We start from the raw sequence: 19442 nt of genomic DNA on the forward strand, positions 1-19442 counted from the left end.
TCGTATGTTTTCTTCATGTGAACAGCATGTCCTACAGGAATTGAAGGAAGAGAATTATCACCAACACAGCTTTTAAACTAGGCTTTGAAGAGTTTATGAATAGCCACGAGTCCTATGGGTTGTGCTCCACATTCAAATCTGTGCATAGGAGTCAGCAAAAATTTGCTTCCATATTTAATTTTTTAGATTCAAGCACTTTGACATTAGGGTGTAGAGAGGTTCACTGTTGGAGGCTTGATCCTAGATCTGCTTTGTCTTCCAGTAGATCTAGGTCTTGAATTAGATCACTTGGTTCACCTGTAGTGAATCAGATTGTGGCACGTAATCAGGATCCTTTGATGAGGAAGGTGCAGGTGATTTCTTCTTCACAATGTTCCCATCCACATGCATGACAAAAATGATCAGTAATGTTAACAAATTTACGTGGTTTCCTGTATTTTAATGTGAAGCATAACCACAAAACTGAAAACCATAAAAAGGAACATTGAGATCCCCCACAGACTTCCCATGCATTATGCAGAACCAGAGATCTCTTCCACACTACATAGAATATGGGCTCTCGATTACACGGATTACAATACTATACTATAATAGCTCCCTAACAAGAAAAGAACGTGATTTGGAAGTGTATCAATGGTTACTGTTGTACTGTAAGACAACCCATTTGTACAAAATGTGACTGAAACCCCTAACACTCCCTCTTTCTTCTGTAATCCCTCCCCTGTTTCTCAAACTCTGACAAAATGATATAAATTAAAAAATGTACGGTATATAAAAAAAGGAACAATGATTACCTTCACTTCATGCAAGCTATACATAGACAATAAACAAAACAAGGCCTACAATTACTGTACCGGTTTGCCACACTTTTTATTTGATACCAATACCCTACGCTAGGCTTCCCCAAACTCCGGCCCTCAAGATGTTGCTGAACTACAACTCCTTTGATTCTCAGCCTATCTATTTCATTCATAGAATCATGGGAGTTGTAGTTCAGCAACATCTGGAGAGCCGGAGTTTGTCATCATACGTGGGCTATTTCTCAGAAACCATAAGCAGAGTTTTCAATGGCATAATTGTTTTTCTCAAAGTGAGTATTTTGAAGTCAGAATATTTTCATTGTTAAACCAAGTAATTGGTCCGTTATCAATTCTGGGGTTATTTATATAGCGCCAACATATTCTACAGCACCGTTTAGTAGGCAAAACAAGGCATACTCCTAACAAAAACTATAACCTAACCAAATGCTCTTGACATATGGAAAAATATGCCCCCAAAAAGCTTACAATCTAAACAAATTTAACTTGATATGTTGGAAAACTGTTTTAAGCAAAGTTCATATATTTACTCCAAAGTACTTGTTAAAACACCACTCCAGGGTAGAGTTTGTAATCTATATATTTTTTTGTTTTTGTTTTACATGTTTGTTTTACATGTTTGTTTTACATGTTTATAAATTCAATTCTGGAATAAAAAATAAGCCTCTAATTCATTTTAAAAGAAACTACCGTGTCTGAATAGAAAAAAAATAGGACTCTGTAACTGAGTCACACTAGTATACATGCACACTGGGCCAGATGTGTCCAAATGTGTCTAAATACTCCCAAACACTATCCAGGAAGTGGTTATGGTCTCTCAAACAATCCTCAGACAAGACCTTCAATGATTTTTTTGCGTACAAATATAGTTTTATACTTAATTGTAGGAGGGATGACTTTGTTTTTCTTTTGCAGACTTGTATGTTTTGTATTTTATTTTTTTCCCTCCTTACACAAACATAAGGCAGTACAGGCTGCCACCTTAGGGCACACCAGTGCAGTGAGAGCAACGTCCAGGTGACCGTCAGGAGTGTTCTTCCCCTACTGCCAGTCATTTAATTTAGCGTGACCATGCAAATTGCAGTAGAGGATCTTTATCCTCTACCGGTCTGACAGAAAGCTGCTCGCTGAGAGCACCAAACGGTTTTGCTGTCAGAAGACCATCAACTACGATCCGAGTGGTCATTCTAAGTGGATGTAAGACTGTTCAGGAATGGAGTGGAAGAGACCACAAAGGGATTGGGGGAGGAGAAAGAGACACATAAATGGTCTGGGGTAGAAACAGCTGTGGGGCAGGTAAAGACACAAAGGGGAAATGGGGGATAAGATAAGCTAATGCGTATGGGATATCAATAAGTTTTTGGTTAACGCTAACTCTATAAGAACCCCCACACTAAATCTATACCAGCAATACCCCTTACCCAATGCTTACACCAAGTCTAACCGTATGACAAAACTATCCCTAACCTTAAAACCACATTAGCCCAAAACCAACACTAACCCTACCCTACCGATAAAGATAACCCTACCTTAACTCTAACTCTGGCCCTACCCTACTCCTACCTCTAAATCTAACCTCATCCCTAAGGAAACCATCTGCTAATATCAATTCTGATATTGGAAAATCTGTTTCCTTTTTAACACAGTTGGTGGTTTGTGACCGCCATCTTTTGGCTGTTTTTAGAATTAAATTCACTGTAATTATGAATGGATCCTGCTACCCAGCTGATAACACTTTGATGCTGGCAATATCCAGCAACCGTCACTATCTGATGGGGACAGTTTGGGAGACTTCCAGTGCTTCTAGCAGCTTAAAGGAACACTATAGTCACCTAAATTAATTTAGTTAAATAAAGCAGTTTTAGTGTATAGATCATTCCCCTGCAATTTCACTGCTCAATTCACTGTCATTTAGGAGTAAATCACTTTGTTTCGGTTTATGCAGCCCTAGCCACACCTCCCCTGGCTATGATTGACAGAGCCTGCATGAAAAAAAAACTGGTTTCACTTTCAAACAGATGTAATTTACCTTAAATAATTGTATCTCAATCTCTAAATTGAACTTTAATCACATACAGGAGGCTCTTGCAGGGTCTAGCAAGCTATTAACATAGCAAGGGATAAGAAAATCTTAATTAAACAGAACTTGCAATAAAGAAAGCCTAAATAGGGCTCTCTTTACAGGAAGTGTTTATGGAAGGCTGTGCAAGTCACATGCAAGGAGGTGTGACTAGGGTTCATAAACAAAGGGATTTAACTCCTAAATGGCAGAGGATTGAGCAGTGAGGCTGCAGGGGCATGTTCTATACACCAAAACTGCTTCATTAAGCTAAAGTTGTTCAGGTGACTATAGTGTCCCTTTAATAAAAAATTCTTGGGCCACTAAAAATGACCCCAGAAGCTAGAGGGGAGCCCCAGTTATGCATTTGACTGTGTTCACAACAATTCTTCAGGACATCCTATGCCGTCCTACAGGCATTTAAGCCCACTCTGTGTAGGAAGGCACGGGCCATCCTAACATCAGGAAGGGTTAATATAATATAATATATATTCATAGGATAATATAGGATAATATATATATTCATGTTCATCATCCTGACTAAAGCTATAGTTAAAACAGGTTTAATTTTCCTGTTTGTTGATTTAACAGAAAAAAAAAACCCTGTTGTTTTACAAGGGGACTGTATTGTTTATGGTGCTTTGGATGTTCCTTATAACATACTGAAATTCCCAGATGATAGGAAATTTAACCAGTTTGTTGCAAGAATGATAGTTTGTAAGCCAACCCCCTGCATATAAATGGACTGATAATCAGTTACTGTGAATATTGCCCTTTTAATATTTAAACTCTGTAGATGGTACTGATGTGATATTTCCCTAAATATTTCGCCTTACAAAGGGACATAAAACTTGCATCTGTAATAGGAAGAAATGACCCAAAAGCTCTTTGCACATAGGTTATATGTGGTTATGGTACTAAAAGTCAAGTTTGGTATATTTATTTATATTTCTAACTTTATAACTGCCTACGTGTGTGCATTATTTGCTCTGATCCTCATTTAGTAACAATCTCTTCAATAAGGTAGATACCTCAGCCCATCTTTTGGTCTTTCCTGTATCCTTGGGAAGAATCACACTGTGCCTATCTTTGAATGAGAGCATTTCCCTTGTAGGAATGAATAGATCAATGGTAACCGTAATACACATGCCACATGACCTCACCAATCAAACATGGATGGCAGGGTCAAAAGTCAAACACTTTTTTCTTTTATTTTTTTAAATCTTGATGCTTTACTGTGCATAACAATTTTAAGCGTAGTCCAATTTCCAAGACTACACTTTGAATGGTCAAAGAAAGGTAGAGCATGTTTGAAATATTTTTATAGCAAGACACTCCTAAAAATCGGCTTTATTCATTAGTAATCTCTTCACAGTTTATACTGTCGCCTCCAAATGGCCTCAACACTTCAGGCTTGGCATTGTGCTGTTGCCAGTGGCATTTCATGATTCAGTTTGGTGTAACTTAAAAGTGCAATCTTTTTTAGCTCATTGAGCAGGATGGGGAGTGCACTTTGAAGTTGCACCAGAGGAATTCTTGCAGTGCCAAGGGCACCAAAGCATTGCAAAGCTAAAGACACTTAAATCACTTGGGGGGACATTGCAAACTTGAAAACATAAAGTACATTTACTACGTTTTGGTAAGATTTATCTGTGTTTGAGCGCTCCACTTATAGGTGTAGGTCCTTGTCACTTACACCGCACCAATATCTACTAAATTTATTCAGTGGAATAGAGGATATTTCCACACCAGTGTATTGAGCTGCCTGTAAATCACTTTCTGACTTTTTTGAGCACTTTTGTTATACACACTCCTCTGTAAAAAGAGGCAACCTTTGATTGGTATTCATACATTTGCTACAAGTTTAACTCTTTGAGCACTAGATCGATCCATGTATCACATGACTCAAGATTACAAAATGTAAACTAAAAATCTTTCTGATAATCTGACAGTTTGACAATGTGTTGCTTGCTACAGGTTCCATGAAACAATTTTTTTTATTTAGTTTTTTGCAATACAATGTGCCTTGAAAGCACTGTTCGGTATTATTTGTTCTTTGTACAGTAAGCCGCAGAATATAGAAATTCTTTCATTTGACTAGCTTTGTGGGATTTCATAATCTATTTAGATTTGCTCATTTTTTTTTTTTTTTTGTCAAATTATTTTAACACTTATCCAATGTATTCAATACCATATAAATTGCTCTTTGTTCCCCCCAAATTCTTCCACAGGCCTGAGGTATTGGAAAGAGCATCTAAATCCTAATCTAAAAATGCTTATAGACTTGCATTCATTGCTCACGTAATCCCAGCATTGGGACAAATAATAAGTTTGATTAACTTCTTCATATTGTCTGAAGCAGTGGTGGTCGACCGTTTTGCCAAAAAAAACAACCAAAAAACCCCTGTTATGTTGTGTCCTCCCATCATAACCATTGCAATTAATTTAATGTATGGACTGACCTGGTTTCTATAGTTGTGTTTTTTTGTTTTTGTTTTGGGTGGGGGGAGGGTGTACTGTGTCTTTTCTATGAAAAAGAAATTGGATGTCCAAATGTTTTGGGTGGGGGGAATAAAATAAATGTCAGCCCAGTAATAAAATAAATAAAAGACTTTATGTATTTATTTTACTTCTACAATTGCCGATTGGCAGTAGATGATATTAAATTAAAATACACAGCTATTCTTCATAAAAAAAAAAGTGGAAACATTAAACTTCCTTTTAATGTTGCAGCTTTTATAGTAATTCATACAGTGGCTAAAATTTTGAATTGAAAATCCGTTGCCTTTAATGTATTCTTTTAAAGTAAATTTTCATTATCTTGGTCATTACATTGGACCAAAGAAAACCTGTGTGCTATAGATAATTGTGTTCTTATAACTGTCTTTTTTTTTTTTTTCTCATTTCCTTTTTAAGATCTGTTAACTGATAGTTAATTGTGCAGTCATTATCTTTATTTAAGATGTATATATACATGTTAAGCTCAAAAATACATTGAAGCTTTATTGTACTTCTTTAGCTAATCTTCAATAAATTTCAATTAACTTTGTATTCGGATTATCCCAAACTCTTATCTCTTCTAGTTTAAGAAGTCAAAGAATGTTTTAATGTTGCTATAGCAGATTGAATAATTTAGTTGTTCTTTGTAGCTAGCAGCAAAAGATGTGCTTTTTGAGTGTTTTTTTTAATCTCGGATAAATTAAAAATAAATAACAAAACTTTAAAACGTGTTTTATTTCCAAAAGCTTGGATTTAGTGAAAAGTATTTCTGATCTAGTGCACATTTTGAGCCCTGATTGTATAATTTATTTGTTTTTAATTTTCCTGTGCTGTTTAACATGTCGATGACAAAAAATGTTCCATTGAGGCAAAAGGATGTTTTTTAGAGCTGAGTGGTGCTCACATTCTAATATACGTGGATAACTGGGGAATTAATTGAGCTGGATTGAAAGGGGTGCAGTCTGGGAGGGCCAGTTAGCTGAATGTAAGAAACCTGTAAAATGTATATTTTCAGGAATTAACCACTACTATAAACCCTGAAAAGGTCCTGCCTAGTTTGTGAGCAGTATGTTCACTTTAACAATGACCATAATTATAACCACTAACCCACAAGCAGAATTTGACTTTCCATCCCTAAATACCAAAAGTAGCTTTGAACCTAGAACGCCTTCCAGAAATATCACTTCTACCTCCAGTCGCCATTTCTGGAAAGCATATTACACATTAAATATATAAATGTTTTGCTTTTGCTCTCAAATACATGCTTTAGAAATTTCATCTTATGGTTTATTTTGTGCATTTTTATTTACCAACATTTTATTCTCTTCCTGCAGAATGCTGAAGTCTCCATATTTGAGGTGAACATACGTTTTGTTGGTGGTCTTTTGTCCGCCTATTATCTAACAGGAGAAGAGGTACGTGACTGAGAGTATTGCACTTTTGCATTTTTTATTTTTTATTTTTTTAAATGTAGAATACACAACCAAATAATTAAAAAGATACATGTCAAACTGCTTCTCTTATAGTAGGTGATTAATTTTAGGAGTTTTTTTTTTTCTTCATTCTGTCTAAATAGAATAACCCATTGAGCATTTAGGTGTCTGCGTGGATGGGAAACCAGTGAACTTGTCTTATTTTAATTGCTTTTTTTTAGTCTGATATGGGTAACGGTTTGGCCTGCTTTAGTTTTAATATTGGCTTTTAAAGGCCATGCTTTGTGTTCTCCATGTCTGATAGAAGTGTACATTATAAGGGCAAATAGGATCAAGTATTCATCTTATTCGTTCAGCTGAACCGTATTGTGAAGTGCAATTAGCCACATAAAGATTACCAGAGTTACACTTCTCTCATATTTTGTAACATATTGACTTGCCTTGCACTGTAGCAATAACTAGCTAAAGCATAGTGTAGCTATAAGAATTGTTGGTATGCCTTTGCCGTAGCTATTACATTCTATTGTATATATTGAGTAAGATGTCATTTAGTGTTTCTTTGTGCATACGTGTATTTCTATATATCTCAAGACAGACCAGGACACAAGTGGTCATGTTTCCATAATTCTCCTAGAATACCACACCAATTAATAATGTAGATGAACATAATCTATTATACCCATAAAATGCTTCCAAGGTCTGCCCAGTTCTGTGCTTGGTAAGAGTGGGCAGTTTGCCCCAATAACAGATGTGAGGGGGTGCATAGTCACTGGCTTCCTGCACTGTGACTCATTGTAATCATAAGAATAAATATCCAGGCTTCACATCCGTAGGAAATACTAATAGAAATGTATTTAGTGACACAAAAACATACAACCATTCTATCTGGTAGCCTTAAACGCGTATCGTACCTATTTGGATTTGCAACTGCTTTGAAGTCTGTGTAACTCTCCTTCTGACTATGTTTGGTATTGTGGGTCCCCCCTCTACATAGGGATTGCAGTGGCTTTTCATTGCATAGTTCCTTGTGTACATCACCCCTTCCACTGTTGTACTAGTCACCCATTGTAACTTGGCAGAGGGTCCCTGGTGTCAGTGGAGCTCCAAGCTGCAGTATGTGTGAGGGGAGGACATCAGGATATGCATAAGTATCTCTCTCCATTCATCTAGCTCGCTGTTAACTTTGGGGCTGCACTTACGCACCAAACAGGAGCACCTGCAGAGCTGTGGTCCTGCTATGCCATGTTACATTCCAGAGCTGGATAAGTGACATGGGAGATGGAACACTTCGAACAGTCCCTTTGGATATACATGTATTGATTTTTTACATCCTCCATTCTATTAAGTATGGAGTATGTAAGTACTTCAAATATATGTTATCAATATAAATTAATCCAAATTTCCAATTACATTGCTCAATGTGTATTGTAAAAAACAGTACATTCAACTTTATGTTTTGATCTGGACTTATTTCTCTTTTCAATTCCAGTGAATACTATTTGTAGTACTTGCAAAAATTGTTCCTTCTTGTCAGAAATTTTGGTCATAGATGAAAGACAGAAACGAGCTTATGGGAAATAGTTTTGTCATTGGATATGACAGGTGTTGCATAAACCGATGTCAGCTCTCACCAAAAGGATCGATTACTGTAGTGTATTCAAACCAGCTTTTAGACCAGCATAAAGTCTTGTTGAGATATATATCTATAGATATATATCTATCTATAGATATATCTATATATCTCTATATCTATCACTCCAAGGACTTTGTGTAAAATTTTACTTTTATTTCTTTCCAAAATAAAAACGGTCAACTTTTCAGCTTGATCCTCTCAAGCTTTCCGCAGGACACACTGTGCACAAAAAATATCCCAGCATAAAACATAAGACTTACTTACCCCCACCTGTGTAGCATCCGACTCCCAGGACGACCGGACCGAGACTGCCATGGGCTGTCTGACGTAAGTCCGCAGCCACGTGGTGTCACACTCGATGACGTGGCCAGGGGTCGTTGCCATGGAAACCTAGATATACAAATGATTAAAATAACATAAAAACAACCCTACAAGCTGTATCACGATGCGTGGATGAAAACTGCAAACATACTATTAATTAGAATACTGTATTTTTCGCTCCATAAGACGCACTTTTTTTCCCCTCAAAAGTGAGGGGAAATGTCTGTGCGTCTTATGGAGCGAATATGAAGCTTCACTTACCTGTCTTGCAGCGTTGGCCGGCAGCACAGGGCGCACCGCGGTAGTGGAACTTGAATTTCATGTTCCGGTTTCCGGCGGGACTGAAAGGAAGTGCGCACAAGCTGAGTGCGCACTTCCTTTCAGTCCCGCCGGAAACCGGAACATGAAATTCAAGTTCCACTACCGCGGTGCGCCCTGTGCTGCCGGCCAACGCTACAAGACAGGTAAGTAATAATGGGACAAGGGGAGGGGGGCAGTATGGGAGAGACGAATATGGGGAGGGGGATGAAGTCTATGGGGAGGGGGGGGGATGAAGTCTATGGGGAGGGGGGGGGATGAAGTCTATGGGGAGGGGGGGGGATGAAGTCTATGGGGAGGGGGGGGGGATGAAGTCTATGGGGAGGGGGGGGGATGAAGTCTATGGGGAGGGGGGGGGGATGAAGTCTATGGGGAGGGGGGGGGATGAAGTCTATGGGGAGGGGGGGGGGATGAAGTCTATGGGGAGGGGGGGGGGATGAAGTCTATGGGGAGGGGGGGGGGATGAAGTCTATGGGGAGGGGGGGGGGATGAAGTCTATGGGGAGGGGGGGGGGGGATGAAGTCTATGGGGAGGGGGGGGGGGGATGAAGTCTATGGGGAGGGGGGGGGGGGATGAAGTCTATGGGGAGGGGGGGGGATGAAGTCTATGGGGAGGGGGGGGGGATGAAGTCTATGGGGAGGGGGGGGGGATGAAGTCTATGGGGAGGGGGGGGGGGATGAAGTCTATGGGGAGGGGGGGGGGGATGAAGTCTATGGGGAGGGGGGGGGGATGAAGTCTATGGGGAGGGGGGGGGGATGAAGTCTATGGGGAGGGGGGGGGGATGAAGTCTATGGGGAGGGGGGGGGGGATGAAGTCTATGGGGAGGGGGGGGGGGATGAAGTCTATGGGGAGGGGGGGGGGGATGAAGTCTATGGGGAGGGGGGGGGGGGATGAAGTCTATGGGGAGGGGGGGGGGGATGAAGTCTATGGGGAGGGGGGGGGGGGATGAAGTCTATGGGGAGGGGGGGGGGGGATGAAGTCTATGGGGAGGGGGGGGGATGAAGACTATGGGGAGGGGGGGGGATGAAGACTATGGGAGGGGGGGACACTATGGGACAGGGGAGAAAAAAATATTCTGTACAAACTGTCCCATAGTAAGAAACACTATGGGACAGTTTGTTCAGAATATTTTTTTTCTGGGTTTCTTCCTCTAAAAACTAGGTGCGTCTTATGGTGAGGTGCGTCTTATGGAGCGAAAAATACGGTAAGTCCAATGACACACAGAGATATACTTTCAAAATGTCAATCAATTAAATTCAAAGTAAACCTGAACACCATTTATATGGTCTACATAAACTTAACCGTGATCTAATCCTAAATAGAAACACTTGATAATAAACATCATGATAGAACTTCTCCACAGGGGTGAAGAGAACTCCCACTCCCATTATTCACATCCTACAATTCTCCAAAAGCCGATGGAATATTTTGTATTATGTTTCAGAATACTCAGACAGCAATTCCAATCATGTCATGACCATGAACCTGAACCAAATTAAGAAAAATATGAATTTTAAACCTGCATAAGAAATTAACAAGTAATCTACTAGACCTCCACTCTCAATTCTATAGTCACTCCACTATAAGATAATGGAGTGCTGCTATAACAATGCTTTAAACTAATCTTTACTTGTCAATCTAATCAAAATGGGCAGTTGTAACTAACGCCAAAGATTGGATATAGAGTTATCCTGTATATTACAAAAATGTCAACTACTGTACATCATATTCAATTATGAAAAAAATGCTGCTAGTGTAACTCAATTATAAAATATGTCCAAATCGATTTATGGGTCTCAATTCTCAAAAAGAATCATTTTAAAGGGACACTTAACAGTACTTGGAAACAGAAAAAAACCTTACTCCAATACTATATGCAATGGGATCTTGCCTAAAAAATTGAACACTGATTGGCAACAATAGTTGTAACATGGAAAATGGTCACATCAATTGAGTCACTATAGGTAAACGATTAGTTAGCCTATCCCCCAGGGTGGACTCACAATCACACAATATACGTGACGACATAAAACTATATATAACTTGAAATAATGTAGCGGAATGATCTAGAAATGCATGCCTATCCCCCAGTGTGGGCATCACATTTCATCCACACATTATAAAAATGCTGACAGTGTATTTCTCATTGAGACCGTTTGGATACACGGTTCTCAAAGTTCTGATCCAATAAAGTTCTCGTTGTAGTAGCATTTTCTTCCTGTCCCCTCCTCTTCGTGGGACTGGTATGTGATCAATAGCCATCAGTTTCAGGGTTGGTAGCGTATGTCCTTGTTCCAAAAAATGTTTAGCCACGGGGAGGTCTGACTTCTGGTCTCTATATGCCACTCTTATACTCGATCTGTGATTCCGAATGCGTTCCCGTAAAGGTAAGTCCGTTTTGCCAATATATTTTAACCCGCAGGGACAACTTAATTTGTATACTACATAGTCAGTAGTGCAGGTTAATCAGTGTTCAATGTTATACCTTTTTCCTGTATGTGGGTGGGTGAAAATTTCCCTGGGAGCATGTGTCCACAGGTAACACACCCTAAACACCTATAGCAGCCTAAATTTGTAGTTCTTTCTTCCTGTAGATAACAATGTGTAGGGTCCGCCTTGACCAATAAGTCCTTGAGACTCTTATTTCTCTTATAACACATCATTGGCGGATGGCGAAACTGGTCCAGTAATGTGACATCATTTCTCAAAATTCTCAAATTTTTGTCAATGATTTCTTTAAATTGTGATGAAGCTGTTGAATAGGTTGTTGGAAAAAACAATCTCTCCATAGGTGGCTTCTCTGCTGTAATGCGGATTTGTTGGCATTTATCCAATGCTTTCTGTAATGTGTAGCTACTGTAACCACGTTGTTGGAATTTATCCCACATATCTCTTAATTGGTCTTCAGCCTTCTCCTTATTCGAATTATTCCTCAGAACCCTGAGGAATTGTGAGTAAGGTAAGGATTCTTTTAATGCATTGGGATGAAAGCTATTGGCTTGTAGGAGAGTGTTCCTATCGGTTGGTTTTGAATACAATGTATAGGCTAGCTTGTTGCCTTCTCTGAAAATTCGTACATCCAGAAAGTCTACCGTCAATGTATCCACGGTTAATGTCAATTCTACATTTGGAGTACATAGATTGATGTTCCACACCATAGCCTCTGCAGCACTGGTATCCCCTTTAATAATCATATCTCCCCCTTCTTCCCTCCCCCTTCCATCTTAAGCCAGGTATAACTCCAGTGCAGAAGGGGCAATTGGTTGGTAGTGCTTGTTTTCTGGGGGGCATAGGAGGGTTGTTGATTGATTGGAGCAAGCGTCTGGATAGGAATGAAGATTAATCCTCTGACCGGGCTGTGGGGGATTAAGCAAAAAATGATACCAGTAGGTGGTGCACACGGAACTCACGGGATACCCTGTCCGCAGAGCTAAAACAGATGACAGTTATGTCCGCTTTGCAGCTCTTCAATTGCATGCAAAACAGACATCAGTTGCACGCAAACAAATTCTTTCACACACAATGTTAAATGGATTTTTTTCAACACCCCTAAAGCACTCTACTTTGCTAAATTCTTCATACATAGCAAAGTAAAGAGGACACATCCTTCATACAAAGCTATTCTTCATACATAGCAAAGTAAAGTGCTTTAGGGGTGTTGAAAAAAAATCCATTTAACATCCATTTCCCGTGAGTTCCGTGTGCACCACCTACTGGTATCATTTTATGCTTAATCCCCCACAGCCCGGTCAGAGGATATATATCTAGATATCTCGATATCTCTAACCCCTTCCCGACCGCGGACGTATCCGGTACGTCCAACATTCTACATCGCTCACTGAGTCGAGGCAATTAGTGAAGATAAAAATCTATTTAAAAAAAATATGTATTAGCACCATCCCCCAGCCATGTGGTTTCCAAGGCAGTGCATCATGGGCACTTCTGGGGTGTCCCTAGCCTGCTTGCCTCTTTAATAATATTTAGTATTACTATGATCCCCATTTGTCTAGTCAGGTCAATATGAGTAAATGTTGACTCTGATCAGTGTGGATCTTCCTCCCTCTCTTCTCTTGTGTTTTAGTGAGAGATATCTGGGTTTAGGCAAAGAGATTTTAGGTAGGGATTTGTAAAATTGTGAGACCCAAATGCTCTTTTCAGAGCCATTAACCCCTATCTTGCCAGTGACCACTATACTGTAAATCATGGGTTCATTTTTTTTTTTTAATTTTTTTTTTACTGTATTTAATAAAAAAATAAAAAAAATAAAAAATTTGTGAGACCCAAACACTCTTTTCAGAGTTATTAACCTCTATCTGACCAGTGAATACTGTATAGATCACTGGCTCTTGCACAGCACCACTTATTTTGACTAAATACAGTGTCTGCTGCTAGTGATGTATCTAGTTATGATGAATCTGTGGCTGCTAGTCCCCCTGCCAGAAGAAGTGCTGCTCCAGCTGGCAGTGCTGCTGAGGAGTGGGTAGTACCTCATCGCCAGAGGCCAGATATCCCAGCCTTCACCTCAAATCCTGGTATCAATTTGGATGTCGCAGGAATTAGCCCTCAGCAGTTTATGGAGCTGTTTCTGGGCGATGATATATTTGGTAACATTGTCGCCCAAACTAATTTATATGCCCATCAGTTCCATGCTTCTAAGCGGGAGTCTTTTTTGGCAAATTGGCAATGGACTCCCATCGATGTGCCAGAATTAAAAAAAAATCTGGGCATTGACTATGCTGATGGGCATCATAAAGAAGCCCTCCATCCGCTCCTACTGGAGCAGTAGCTCCATCTGCTCTATCCCCGTGTACTCCCAGTGTATGTCGAGAAAGAGGTATGAAATTATTCTACATTTCATGCACTTCAGCGACAGCAGCCTGTGTCCCCCTAGGGAGCATCCCCAGTTTGACAGGCTGTATAAAATCTGCCCCCTGATTGCCCACTTCGCTGCCTGGTTTGCAGAGGCTTATACACCTGGAAGGAATATATGCGTGGATGAATCCCTGATGAAGTATAAGGGAAGGCTGATTTTCAAGCAGTTTATTTCTTCCTTACAGACAATTTTCATACAAGTATCCCTTTGTTCAAGCTACTGTATTGTTTTGATACCGTAGCTTGCGGTACAATCAAAAAGAACCGCACAGGTTTCCCAGTGTTTTCTTGCAATAACCAACAGGCTCATCAAAGCACTCCATATACAATACCTCGGGGTGTCAACTTTTTAAATATATGCACGCTCATGGCAAGAAAATAAATTGGAATATCTAAAAAGGCCCCTAAAAAGAAGATAGGCAAAGAATATATGTCAAATTTGAAAAACAAATGTCAGATGTTTGGCATGGCATTGCATTGCACAGCATGTCACAGCGCGGGAGGAGACAGCCGCATTGTGAGGGGAGAGGAGCACGAAGAGCTCCAGACCCCTCAATCCCACAGCAGCAGGACTCCAAGCCACCCTCCTGGCACATAAAATAAGCTGGAGGGAACAGGAGGGTAGCTGGAGATATTATTTTTAAAATTCACGTGTGTATGTGTGTGTATATAAATATAAAATTATGTGTGTGCTTCTGTGTATTTGCATCGATGTGTCAGTGTGTGTATCTGTTTTATGGTGTGGGCATGTATTAATGTATATGTGTCTGTGTCTATATGAATTTGTGTGTATGTGACTGTGTTTTTATGTGCATGAATATCTGTGTATGTATGTGGTAGTGTATGTGCATACATCCAAGCAGTAAAACACCAGCACAACATACAAGCACACCCCTGCCATCAAACGCAAACATACAACATACAAGCACACCCCGTATTAAAACACAAACTATCTACAAGCACCCCTTCAAACACTGTACATTACAATATAGTGCCAGTAAATGCTGCAGCGCTCTACAGATATACAACCTAAACATTTTCACTTGAGGTGCCTTGGAAAAAAACTAAAATATTAAGGGTGCCTTGAACCTGAAAGGTTTGGGAACCATTGATCTAACCAATAAAATAACTTTACACTTTCAATGCACCACACCCACTTCCTCCTCAAGATTCTTCTTATTTAAAAAGAGAAGAGAGATCACTGGCTGGGTTGTGTTTCTTACTATTTCACCCCACCAATGGAACTTCAGTGCTTTAGAGATATTAAAATGGTCAATCATTATAACATGCGTGGTGTCAATAAGGTACAGATATCTTTTCGAAATCTTCCTCTACTTTTCTGGTCATAGACGGTTTTTGTTATACAATTAGTTTAAACCTCTCAAATTCCTTCGATGTCCTGAAATAATCCAGTTCTTTATTTTGTTTTGTGTAAACATCACTATATGTTCTTTAATGCTACTTTTCTCATTTTCCGAATTAATTCAACGTGGCAGTTACTTACTCCGTTGCTTTTATAATGGGTGCTTAATTTAATTTGACTTGATATTAGATTCTGTAGCAGCGAGCAATGGAAAATAAAGATAGTATATATTAATTTCTTTTAGGAATAAATTACAGATTAGGTAACTTTAGGTCATTACTTTGCGGACAACTTGCACACTGCTGTTCATTCAATCGAAGTTTGAAATTCATTAACTTGACCAAAGACTTAAACTAAAAAGACTGACAACACTGTTTAGACTCGACCTAAATGAGCACCCATTAGCCTATTTAAAGAACACCTGGGGTCTCTGTCTTAATATTAGTTGCGTAATTACCTTAAAGTAATTTTATTTTGTTTATGGAAGTTGTCTTCTCAGCTTTAGTAGCTGAATTTTAAAGTAGGTTACAGAATAATATGTAGGATTTGCTACAGAAACTATAAGGCAGAAAGTGTCTTCCCAATCCCGTCCACAAGATCTGTCAACATTTGTTGCATCAATGCTTTTAATCAACTGATTTAGTATTTTACATTTCCAGTTGGAAATCACAAGTTCAATGCAGACAATTATTAAAAATAAAATTTTATTTTAAAAAGTTACTCAAGCCAAAAATCCATCGATAGAGTAACCATTTCCATGGTTGTCCACAAGTTCTGTCCTCAGCCCAATCTACTTTACCCGACGTCACTTCTCATCGCAAGTAGAAACGGGCGAACTGAGAGAAGTATAGGGGTTTTATGGACGGATGGAACATGCCACCATTGGCTGTCTGGCATTGGTATTTAATTGGACTTTACAGGGAGTGCAGAATTATTAGGCAAATGAGTATTTTGACCACATCATCCTCTTTATGCATGTTGTCTTACTCCAAGCTGTATAGGCTCGAAAGCCTACTACCAATTAAGCATATTAGGTGATGTGCATCTCTGTAATGAGAAGGGGTGTGGTCTAATGACATTAACACCCTATATCAGGTGTGCATAATTATTAGGCAACTTCCTTTCCTTTGGCAAAATGGGTCAAAAGAAGGACTTGACAGGCTCAGAAAAGTCAAAAATAGTGAGATATCTTGCAGAGGGATGCAGCACTCTTAAAATTGCAAAGCTTCTGAAGCGTGATCATCGAACAATCAAGCGTTTCATTCAAAATAGTCAACAGGGTCGCAAGAAGCGTGTGGAAAAACCAAGGCGCAAAATAACTGCCCATGAACTGAGAAAAGTCAAGCGTGCAGCTGCCAAGATGCCACTTGCCACCAGTTTGGCCATATTTCAGAGCTGCAACATCACTGGAGTGCCCAAAAGCACAAGGTGTGCAATACTCAGAGACATGGCCAAGGTAAGAAAGGCTGAAAGACGACCACCACTGAACAAGACACACAAGCTGAAACGTCAAGACTGGGCCAAGAAATATCTCAAGACTGATTATTCTATGGTTTTATGGACTGATGAAATGAGAGCGAGTCTTGATGGGCCAGATGGATGGGCCCGTGGCTGGATTGGTAAAGGGCAGAGAGCTCCAGTCCGACTCAGATGCCAGCAAGGTGGAGGTGGAGTACTGGTTTGGGCTGGTATCATCAAAGATGAGCTTGTGGGGCCTTTTTGGGTTGAGGATGGAGTCAAGTTCAACTCCCAGTCCTACTGCCAGTTTCTGGAAGACACCTTCTTCAAGCAGTGGTACAGGAAGAAGTCTGCATCCTTCAAGAAAAACATGATTTTCATGCAGGACAATGCTCCATCACACGCGTCCAAGTACTCCACAGCGTGGCTGGCAAGAAAGGCTATAAAAGAAGAAAATCTAATGACATGGCCTCCTTGTTCACCTGATCTGAACCCCATTGAGAACCTGTGGTCCATCATCAAATGTGAGATTTACAAGGAGGGAAAACAGTACACCTCTCTGAACAGTGTCTGGGAGGCTGTGGTTGCTGCTGCACGCAATGTTGATGGTGAACAGATCAAAACACTGACAGAATCCATGGATGGCAGGCTTTTGAGTGTCCTTGCAAAGAAAGGTGGCTATATTGGTCACTGATTTGTTTTTGTTATGTTTTTGAATGTCAGAAATGTATATATTTATGAATGTTGAGATGTTATATTGGTTTCACTGGTAAAAATAAATAATTGAAATGGGTATATATTTGTTTTTTGTTAAGTTGCCTAATAATTATGCACAGTAATAGTCACCTGCACACACAGATATCCCCCTAAAATAGCTAAAACTAAAAACAAACTAAAAACTACTTCCAAAAATATTCAGCTTTGATATTAATGAGTTTTTTGGGTTCATTGAGAACATGGTTGTTGTTCAATAATAAAATTAATCCTCAAAAATACAACTTGCCTAATAATTCTGCACTCCCTGTATTTGATTTGATTTTATCTGTCCTTTCTCCATTATCTACCTTTTTTAATAGCTATTCACACTTTATATTGGATTTCTTGGCACAGCCTTTATTTTTTTTTTGTTCCGTTACCTAGTTAATTTAGGGTTTAGGGTGCTGCCTCCCTTACGTCTATTTGGACAGTTGTCTAGCGCTGTTCCATTCTCTTTCGTATTTATAGGCAAAACATGTGTGTGAACTGTGTGAGGCAATGGTAAGTACCAATATATATTAAATTGATTATACCAATGTCTAAAGATTGTTAATTGATCGCTTAATGAGTTTGTTTTACACTTTCACTATGCTTTTGCCTATAAATGGTTATTTGTGATGTGATGTAGCTTGACAAACACCCTTTAAGGGGTCAAAAGGTTGCGGTGTCTCACTTGTCCCAATAAACACATTTGAAGATCCTTGGAGTGCCTGGATCCTCTCTCTGCTACTGAAATCTACTCCATTGGGCTGGTGCTGGCCCTTGTTCAAGTTTAGCATCCAAATCTTCATGTGATTGGAGTGCAGTTAGTTTTTTCTCTTTTTGAAAAGGTTTGCATATTGTGACTTTGTGCATTCAGCATTGACTACATATATGTTCATTATTATGTAATGACTAAATGTAAATTATTTTCAGTGCATCTCATGGCTTACCTTTACTCATCTTTGGCACAATTTAGCTAAAGCAGGGATACCAAAAAGGTAGGTCCCCAGATGTTTACAACTACATGATGCTTTCTCATTTTAAAGACGTTCTGTAGGCATGCAAAGCATCATGTGAGTTTCAGTTCTACAACATCTGGGGATCTACCTTTTGGGCAGCCCTGTGCTAAAGCATTACCTATTTGTAAATATCCTGTACAGTTTGAAGGTCTGAAGCCATACTAGAATGATTTTTTTTTTGTTTTCTAGCACTTGCACATAATGTCAGGATTTATTGACATATGCCTTTATTTTTGTCCAGTAAGCTGTGTTTCCAACCAAATAAGACTCTAAAATGACCACTCTCAAAGAGGAAGAGCAATCCAATAATCTTGTATTAAATATTAAAATTTGATGGTAGCTTTTCTTTAAATGAGACACACATCGTGAACTCAGATTACAGGTTCTGCAAATTTCCAGTGTGAAAATATAGACTCTATACAAAATGATACCGTTAGTGACCCTTTAATTTGAATTGTAACCACTAAGCATGGTCTTCCTTTTGTTTTCTCCTCGCTTGGTGAGCATATGTTCCACAAAAACAAATTACACATTAGAGGGACACTGTAGGGGACATGACTGATGTGGTTTTGGTGCCTGTTCCCTTATCAATGTTCAATGGTTTACTCTCCATTTAGCATAAATCCTGAGCCCTGGCAGACTCCAGCCCAGCCCCCAATGAAATGAAATTGTAGATGCAGAGTTATCATTCACTTCACACCATACCAGGGGTAAAGTACAGCGATAGACCGAGCGCATCTGGTCATTCCCAGCCTATTACTGCATGCATACTCTGGTATGTATTGGTAAGGCATGAGGCCGATCATAACTCTGTTTTTGCCATAGTAATTGGGGACTGGAGAGTTAACCATTCAACATCGATGGAGGACTGCATGCAACTTAACCATTTTAACCAATTGAAATGACTGTGG

General features: G+C 39.5%; 1 protein-coding gene across 1 annotated transcript in view; it reads left to right on the forward strand.

Annotated features, from left to right (window-relative positions):
• Nucleotides 1-19442, forward strand: part of MAN1A1 (mannosidase alpha class 1A member 1) — a 216474-nt gene that overhangs the window by 80112 nt on the left and 116920 nt on the right. Inside the window, exon 4 of the mRNA XM_063443480.1 lies at nt 6711-6791. Coding sequence (XP_063299550.1) covers nt 6711-6791 — 81 coding nt within the window. The remainder of the gene's footprint in view (nt 1-6710; nt 6792-19442) is intronic.

Source organism: Pelobates fuscus, chromosome 2 (assembly GCF_036172605.1).
Source record: "Pelobates fuscus isolate aPelFus1 chromosome 2, aPelFus1.pri, whole genome shotgun sequence".
NCBI lineage: Eukaryota > Metazoa > Chordata > Amphibia > Anura > Pelobatidae > Pelobates > Pelobates fuscus.